General features: G+C 47.8%; 1 protein-coding gene across 2 annotated transcripts; it reads left to right on the plus strand.

The window, feature by feature from the left end:
- Positions 1-736: 736 nt before the first annotated feature.
- Positions 737-8,882, plus strand: RAD9B (RAD9 checkpoint clamp component B). Of its 2 annotated transcripts, none has more exons than XM_064726649.1 (10): positions 737-1,534; positions 2,358-2,507; positions 2,701-2,815; positions 3,395-3,494; positions 3,596-3,702; positions 5,296-5,402; positions 5,800-5,864; positions 6,932-7,054; positions 7,889-8,036; positions 8,378-8,882. In XM_064726649.1, the coding sequence occupies exons 1-10, from the start codon at positions 1,364-1,366 to the stop codon at positions 8,504-8,506; spliced, it is 1,215 nt and encodes a 404-aa protein (XP_064582719.1). In that variant the 5' UTR covers positions 737-1,363; the 3' UTR covers positions 8,507-8,882. The 2 variants fall into 2 exon arrangements, with proteins under 2 accessions (XP_064582719.1, XP_064582718.1); XM_064726648.1 differs by having other exon boundaries at positions 738-1,534; positions 7,889-8,120.
- Positions 8,883-8,990: the final 108 nt, after the last annotated feature.

Genomic DNA, 8,990 nt, shown 5'->3' on the forward strand with positions numbered 1-8,990 from the left:
ATGAGGAGAAAGAGGGACAAACACTGATTATTTATTTATTTATTTATTTCAGAGCTGCGCAAGCCTAGGCGCTCCGTGGTCTTCCACAAACCAAGCACCTCAACTATCAATTCTTTTTACTATTTATGCATTTCAGGAAACAAAACGATTAGTGTTCATTGGCTACAAGATACATAGTTACATTATTAATTAGTGTTCTATTGTTAATGATTCTCTTGCTTCCCATGCTCAGCTCTTCTCTTCTTTTGGGTCGGAGGCGTTTCCCGGCTTTGTCCCTGGGCTGGTGCTGCTGAGGGCAGCTCCGAACTCTGCTCTGGGACAGGGTCAGCACCCGAGGAGCGGCTGGAGCTGTGTCAGGGGGGTTTAGAGTGGATTTTAGGGAAAGGTTCTCCCTCAGAGGGTGCTGGGCACTGCGCAGGGAATGGGCACGGCCCGGAGGCTGCCAGAGCTCCAGGAGAGGTTTGACGATGCTCTCAGGAACGCTCAGGGTGGGATTGTCGGGGTGTCTGTGCAGGGCCAGGGGTTGGGCTGAAGATCCCTGCGGGTAACTCGGGAAAATCCCCAATTCCACAATTCCATTATTTCACAATTCCATAATTCCGCATTTCCACAATCCCCGGGTTCCACATCCGGGGCCCCGCGCGCCCCGCCCTCACGGCGCTTCCCGCCCTCACGGCCGTGAGGGGAGTGGGGGGGCGGCCGTGAGGGGAGGGAGGGGCGGCCATGAAGTGCGTGATCGGGGGGGCGCAGCTCCGAGGTACCGGGGCCCGGGAGCCCGGCACACGCGGGGATCGGTGCGGGACACCGGGAACGCGGCACCCACGGCACTGCCCTGGGCGGAACACGAGCCCCGGGAGCGGAGCGGAGCGGGGGATCCGCCTCTCCCTCATCGCGGCGGGGTCGGGCGCTGTGCGCGGCTGGGGCCTGTTCGGATGGACAGAATTTGGGGACAGCCAGGGGGACACGCCAGAGCCTGGCTCCGTGGCCTCTGTGCACCTCCAGGGACACAGCTCCGCTCCATTCTGTGGGAAAAGCTGCTCTGCCGCTGCCACAGGGCCTCTGCTGGGCTCCGCTGTGTTCTCAGGATTCCATCTCTCCTCATGTCCCTTTGCTTCTCAGGCTTTCACCTGCTAAATGTCATTTCTAGCCCCGGTGGAGTTTTGTCTGTTTGACCTAATTTGTGGTTACTCCAGGGGTTGCAAAGGATCGTCCGAAATTTGTGGTAATTCCAGGCACTGCAAAGCAACGTCCAAGGTGCCTCATCAGAGGCAGCGTTCCAAAACATTGAGGGTTTGGATAATTAAAATTTTAATTAAATAGAAAAAATAACAGTTTCCACCATCCATTTTCTAAGAAATTTGTGATGCTTCCTCTTGGATTATTCTGGAGAAAGTGCAGTGCCACCTTTTTATCTTTTTATTTTAATTTGGAATGCGTATTGCAGTGTTTTCTTTCCCTGGCAGTGTTTGGAAGAGCAATACATGCCATAGCACGGATTAGTGATGAATTTTGGTTTGACCCCCTAGAAAAAGGTGTAAGTGAATTTTATTTCTTCTAAATTAAAAATCTTTATTATAAGCCAAATATTTATACAATTGGATATTGTGTTTTTCCACAGGTACCTTTCAGTCCATCACATTCTCAGCTCCCTCCACTTTCAATATGGATCCATGCCATGTTTTCTGTGATTTTAATTATTGTGGAAGATTTCATTCCTACTCTGCCCTAAGATCCTTTGATTTTTTGCTGTCCAGGATATCTGGATTAATGCCAGGGGGTTCAGTTCTGTTGTCACAGGTCACAAGGTTTGGGTTTTGTACCACACAGGAGTGAAAACGTTTTGTACTGTTGTGACTCAACAGGAAGAACACATCCATTAACGCTTCTGATTAATCAAACACCATTTCCAGCAGAATTAGTGTTTTCTCCAGAGGTTCCTTAGGTAAAAGTGATCAGCTCTCCTTGGCTCACTGGGAGGATGGAAAATCACAAGTGGAGATATTTGGTTTTATACCTGGGGGATTTTTGGGGCGTCTTTGTATGGATCATGTCCTTCAAATGCCTCAAACACAAGCTGAGCTCTGGGTCTTTGAGTAACTCAATTATTTTTATTTTAAAAAATTAAATAAAAACCACACATTTTAAATTTGTAAAAATAATTTTGAGATGTAAATTTCCAGGTTTTGGCACTGAAGCCCAGAGGAAGCTCTTTTTAAAAGGTTCAAGTTTTGAGTTAATAAATTATTTTACTCCTGTTCCCTCAGTGGTTGGAGTCAGTGATGCTGGAGTTCTTTTCCAGCCCTGATAACTCTGTGATTCCTTTTCCAGCCCTAATGACTCTGTGATTCCATTTGCAGCTTGCCTTAAGATCAGTGAATTCCTCGAGGTCAGCATATGCCTGTGTGTTCTTCTCATCCATGTTTTTCCAGCATTACTGCTGGACAGCTGGGACCCAGCCCTGTCAGAAGGAGAAGCAGCTTTCCCTCCCCTGTAAATTGATAATTAAGGTACATTTGAGTGAGTTGTTACACACAGCAGCAAATTAACCCAATTTCCAGCTGGAATTGTGGTGGGTGAGGATCAGCCTGGGCTCTCCCAGAGCAGCTTGGGATAAACCAGGGTACAAACCCAGGGAAATTCTGTTTCTTGCAAAGCTGCTCAGAGGGTAACCTCAGCACTGATCTCATTTTTGTTTTTCAGTCAGTTCTCCCTGTGTTTAGATGTGTCAATGTGCTGGAGAGGAATGTAGAGAAATGCAGCATCTGCAGCAGCCCCAGTGAGCAGCACATCACCTTCCAGCTGCTCTGCAGGCACGGTGAGCTCACACAAACCACAGTTAATGCCATCATCACCATCATCATCATCATCATCATCATCATCACAGCTCTGTCCTCAGCCCAGCAGCACTGGGGGTGTTCATGAGCCTTTGCAGAATTCTGAATAATCCCCATCTCCCGCAGGGCTGTGCTGTGCTCAGGCAGGGTTTGTGTGTCAGTAACCCAGTGGGGTCCCTGGTATGGGGAATGCACTGAATTCTGTGTGCAGAGAGCTGAGCCCTCAGCACACCCCTGCCCAGCCACCTGCAGGGTGTGAGTTCTGCATCCCACCCCCATTTCTGTCAGTTACCACTTCATTACTGGGGCTGTTTCCCACCCTGCATTTGTTGGTTTATTTCTTGTGGATCCTTTAAAAACTCAGATTCTGTCCAGGCACAGCCAATGGGATGGAGGGAGTGTAGGGTGGCAGGTGGATCCTTTCCTGTTTGTGGTGAGTTATTTCCATAGAGCTGGGCTAAGTCACTTGGTTACTTCCTCTATTGAACAATTAATATTTAAAAAAAAACAACTAAAATGACAGCCAAGCACTGATTTTTGTTCATTTCCTTCATACTCAGGTGTTGTAAAAACCTACAACCTGACATTTCAGGAGTGTGATCCTTTGCAGGCTGTTTTTGCAAAGCACATGTGTCCAAACATTCTTAAAGTCCACTCCAGGTAACAAACACAGAAATATTTTTTTGAGTTTTACTTTCTAATGTACCAAATGCTAAAAAGTCATAGATGGAATGATTTCAGTGTTGAATGACATTTTATAGGCTGCTGGCTGATGTGATGATCCACTTCCCAAGCAGTCAGGAAGAAATAACCCTGTCAGTAACTCCAATGAAAGTTTCTTTCAAGAGTTACACTGAGGAAGACACTGGTAAGGAAATTCAAAATCTGAACCAATACTTGGGATTTTAACTTTTTTTTCGAGGTGAGCTCCAAGAATAATAACTGTCACGACATAAATGTGGGATGAATTTTATGGCTGAATGACATTTTAAACAGAACATTATAGAGAGAGATTTTAAGTCCTGCTGCCACCCTCTGGTTTTAATAAATTAAATCAATTTAAATAAATTGAAACATCTTCCTGGTGTCAGTGGCAGATCTCAGACTGAGCAGCCAATTGAAATAAATTATGCCACTTGCTGTAGGCTTTGAAAGAGGTAATTACTGTGCTGCAAGAGCAGCAGCCTGGCAACTGCCAGGAAAAAGGGGATAATTTCATGTTTTAAAAAGAACTATTTAAATCTGAATACCACAATTATAGAATTGATATCATTAGAGAGGATATTTCAGTCTGAGGACAGCACAGAGTGTCAGCAAGCCCTGCACTGCGATGCCATGGTCACATCTCCAGGAGGGGGAGAAGGAGCTGGAGATTCTTGGGGGGTGACTCCAGTTTTGAAGATGAAATTGTGGTTTGGAAGTAGAGGTTCTTGTGTATCATGTAATAAAGAGAGGATTTTCATATTTGTGACCAAAGCTGGGGGAATGACCTGGGAAGAGCTCAGGGCTGGGAACAGGCTGAGAGAAGGATCAAGGGGCAGGAACTGGCTGGGGTGAAACAGGGCAAACAAAGAAATTGCATTTTGAATGACACATCTGGTGATTTTAGAAACATTCACTTACCAGGACTATTGTAAGAAAGGAAGGGAAGAAATGGTTCAGGTGTGAAGGGATCCCAAGAGCCCAGGGAGGGAGGGCAGTGAGAGGGGCTGGGACTCTCCCTGCCTGCAGCACCTCCGTGGCCTGGGGGATGCACAGCAACCAAACCCTGCACAGGCACAGGGAGCCTCTGCAAGGGCCTGACTGAGCTCTGCGAGATCAAACAGAGAGAGAAGGGGAAGAGTGGGAAGAGCCTGGAGCACTTCCTGCTGTGGGATTGCTCTGAGCTCTCCAGCACTGTCACACGCCAGGAATTTGCCCCTCTCACTTTCTCCTCACACACCCAGGAGTCACCTCGTGGTAACAAAAACCTGAATACCTGAAAGTGAACAGCCAATTTCCTGTGTCAGGAAAAGATTGTGATTTAAAACAAAGAGCCTCTGTCCCCCTCCATTGTGCTCTGCTGATTGTCAGTAATTTTGATTAATCTCTTCAAGTCACGCTGGGCTTTGGGCTTCCCATCCATGCAACAACAGCAGCTGGGAATGTTGTTTGTGATGGGTGCCTGTGGAAGGAGCAGGTCTGCAAGAACAGCAGCAGGTGTAAGGTTGGATCACACAGAGAACATGGAGTAGGTTCTGTTAAAATCCATTCAAATCTATCCAGTGTACTGCAAATAAATTGAGGATTTTACTTAATTCTAATATGCATATAAGCTAAACATTTATTAATATTAGCCACTATATAAACACAATTATTTGTTCAAACAATGCTTATGTAAAACCTCAGGGTTACAATCACAGCTTTGCTGAGTTCAAACTTCACTGCTGTGAGTCCCTGACTTTGTTGTTATCTCAAACAGACTTTTCAAGGACAATGCTTACTGAGATACAGCTCAGTCCAGAGGAATTTGACTACTTTCAAGTTGGAGTAGATTCTGAAGTGACATTTTGCCTTAAAGAACTGAGGGTAAAGTAAGAATTTCTCTAGGAAGAAAACCCATTTCCCATTAATTTGCCTGAGTGGACCAGGACAAGGGATGGTCCCTGTGCCCCACCAGCCCTGACTGCAGCAGGGTTTCACCACCTGGGTGAGGATCAGCTTTAAACCCCAGGGTCCTCTGAAAGGCAAACAAAACTTCTGAAACAGAGATGAGGTTTCTGTGCTGGGCAAGGGAAAGCATCGTGACCAGGGGAGTTCTCTGTGCAGAACCTCCTGTGGCAAAGCTCTGGCAGGGAAGGACAGAACCCATTCTTAGAAGCAGCAGAATTTCCCTCTTTTTGCCAGTAAACAGCAGCTGGATAAACTTCCATTCCAGTATCAGTGTTCTGGTTTAACTCTCCCTTCACCCCACCCTTCTCTGCAGGGGCTGCTGGTGTTCTCTGAAGCCACGAGCGTCCCTGTGTGCGTGCACTTCGACAGGAGCGGCAGGTACTGCCCTGCTGGGCCCTGCAGGCACCAGTGAGCACTGAACCCAAACTTCTCAAACCCAGAGCCATTCTGACCTGCACTGCAGTCTGTAATTCCACATAAACACTGAACTGCAGGTTCATCTCAAACCCAGAGCCATTCTGACCTGCACTGCAGTTTGTAATTCCACATAAACACTGAACTGCAGGTTCATCTCAAACATCTCAAACCCAGAGCCATTTCTAACCTGCACTCCAGTTTGTAATTCCACATAAACACTGAACTGCAGCTCCTCAAACATCTCAAACCCAAAGCCATTTCTGACCTGCACTCCAGAGTTTGTAATTCCATATAAACACTGAACTGCAGGTTCATCTCAAACCCAGAGCCATTCTGACCTGCACTGCAGTTTGTAATTCCATACAAACACTGAACTCAAACATCTCAAACCCCGAGGCATTTCTGACCTGCACTGCAGAGTTTGTAATTCCACATAAACACTGAACTGCAGCTCCTCAAGCATCTCAAACCCAGAGCCATTTGTGACCTGCACTGCAGAGTTTGTAATTCCATATAAACACTGAACTGCAGCTCCTCATCTCAAACCCAGAGCCATTTCTGACCTGCACTCCAGTTTGTAATTCCATACAAACACTGAACTGCAGGTTCATCTCAAACATCTCAAACCCAAAGCCATTTCTAACCTGCACTCCAGTTTGTAATTCCATATAAACACTGAACCCAGGCATGGGCACTGCCAAGGCAGCTGTGCTGACTGAGGAGCTCCTGTGTATAAATTACCTGGACACCTGAGGCTCCCAGTCCCCTGCAGGCAATGATTTATTTATTTAGCACTTTAAAGAAACAATACATTTTCTGAATAAATATAATTTAAATAATTACATATTTAATGTTATCATTTGACTCTGACACTGCACAGCATTTGCTGATTGGAGCAGTGAGATCTGTTACAGGAGCCTCTCTCATTCCTCAGCAGCAAACACAGGAGATTTTCAGCTTTTAAATTCCATGGGTGGAATCAGTGTCTGTAATTCCCTGTGCTGTTTGCTCTCACTCCTTGTGTTCAGACCCATTGCTTTCAGCATTGAGGACCTGCTGCTGGAGGCCAGCTTTATCCTGGCTACCCTGTGTGAGGCTGAGAGGGAGGCAGCTTCCCCAGAGCCCTCCTGCTGCCCACGGCCCCGGGACAGGTAACGGGGGCTGAGGGGGCTCGTGGCCTTAAGGGGGAGAAAAACTCAGCTTTTCACAGGAAAACTGAACTGAAGGGTTCAGGAATATCACAACAACAATAAGGGGGTGCAGAGAGAACATTCTGTCCAAGCTGCTGCTTTCTCATCTCCTCAGGGTCTGGGTGCAGCAGGAGGGAACCTGCTGAGAATCCCTCTAAAGCTGTAATTTTCCCCAAACAGAAAATAAGGATATTCCATTTAACACAAAGCCAGCTCTAACCTGTAGTAAACCCCTCAGGTTTAGCCAGGGCCCCTTGGAGAACAGAATGCTGACACAGCGGCAAAGAAGTTTCCTGTCTCCAGGGACATCCGCCTTGTACCTTATCCCTATAGCCATGGAAGGCAATATTGTGTTAAACCCTACTATTGGTCACTTATGGTCACTCTAACACCTTTGCCATTGGTCAGGATTGGATCCAGGCCAAGGGTATAAAAGTAGCATCCTGTACCCCTACTAACTGGAAGAAGAAGAGCTGAGACCCTTCACAGACCCTCAATAAAGCCATCACTCGTGGAACAGCCAGCGTCTTCTGCTTCTCCTCTCTCTACCGTCTGCTGGAGCCTTAGGCCAAGGGAAAAGCACCTAGCAAGCAAAGCTGAAATCACAAGAGCTGCCTGATCACTAAGAGCTGAACTTTCCCTGCTTGCTAGGGGCTGTCCCTGGCCTTGGTCTGAGAGCGAGCTGGCTTCTGGCACCCAGTCCCCTTGGGACTGAGCTCTGGAGCTCTAACAGCTTGCATAGGATACGACCAAGCAAGGCTCATTTACTAACCTGCTCTGCTCTGTCCAATCCAGCTCAAGGCCTGGCATGGATAAATCTGACCAGAACTCCACGGATGGAGCCAGCAATGCAGTCACAGCCACTTCCAAAAAGCCACAGCAGAAGGGAAACACTCCGAGCATGGACCCTGCAAAACCCCCGAGTGCTCTGGCAAAACAAGAGGTAAAAAACACTCCCAGAGGCAGCGAGAGGGATGAGCCAGGCAGAGCAGCAGCAGGAGAGGCCACAGAGGCTCCTCAGGCCCAGGTGAGGGAGCTCCCCACGGTGCCAGCACTGGAACCCCACAGCTGCTGCTGGGCTGAGCACCCCACGTGCCCTGGGGGGTTCAGGGGGATCAGAGTCACAGCAGCACAGCTGGAAAACCCCAGCACAGCTGGAAACATCCCTGGGGGACAGGGGGGTTTCACTGGGAAAGATCTTGGAGTGGCAAAAGCTTCACAAATAATTAATGCCCAAATTCTGTATCACAGAATTCTTACCTGTACAAATATTGCATTTTCCAGTTCCACTCCTTGTTCTTCGGAGCTGTCTCTCACAAGGACAAGGCCATTGGTGACACCTTCCAGAGCCTGGTGACAGCCAGTGACACTGAGGAGGAGCTGGGTGCCTTGCAGAGCTCCCCAGTTCTGTAGTGCAGGGCCTGGGGTGCAAGGACAGACAGTGGGGAGCAGCCAGGAGGGAAGGGCAGGGCAGGCCCAGCCTTTGTCACTGGTGCTGTGACCCAGCAGCACAGAATGTTCTGGAACTCTCAGTGCTCTTGTAAATTTAGGTCACGATTGACTCCGTTGAGGTTTGTGAGTTCTGCAGGAGCTGCAGGGGCTCTGCCCTCAGAGCACTCTCACTGGGGAGAGGCTCAGTTTGAATCCAAGCTCTGTTACCACATCAGGCACGTGAAGCTGCTGTTCTGGTTAAGGGAGAACTCAGGTTTTTACAGGTTCTCTAGAACCAGCCTTTAACTGCAAAACCAAAGTTGTCACAGGACTGTGTTTAAAAAATAAAGGTTTGTGTTTGAAACTTGCGTTATTTTTTTCTTTCCCTGTATCTCTCCCAGCACACATCAGGGGCAGTGCAGCGTTTCCAGAGTCACACTGGAACACAACCCTGAACTTCCCAGGC

The sequence above is a fragment of the Zonotrichia leucophrys genome, chromosome 15 (genome assembly GCF_028769735.1).
Source record: "Zonotrichia leucophrys gambelii isolate GWCS_2022_RI chromosome 15, RI_Zleu_2.0, whole genome shotgun sequence".
NCBI lineage: Eukaryota > Metazoa > Chordata > Aves > Passeriformes > Passerellidae > Zonotrichia > Zonotrichia leucophrys.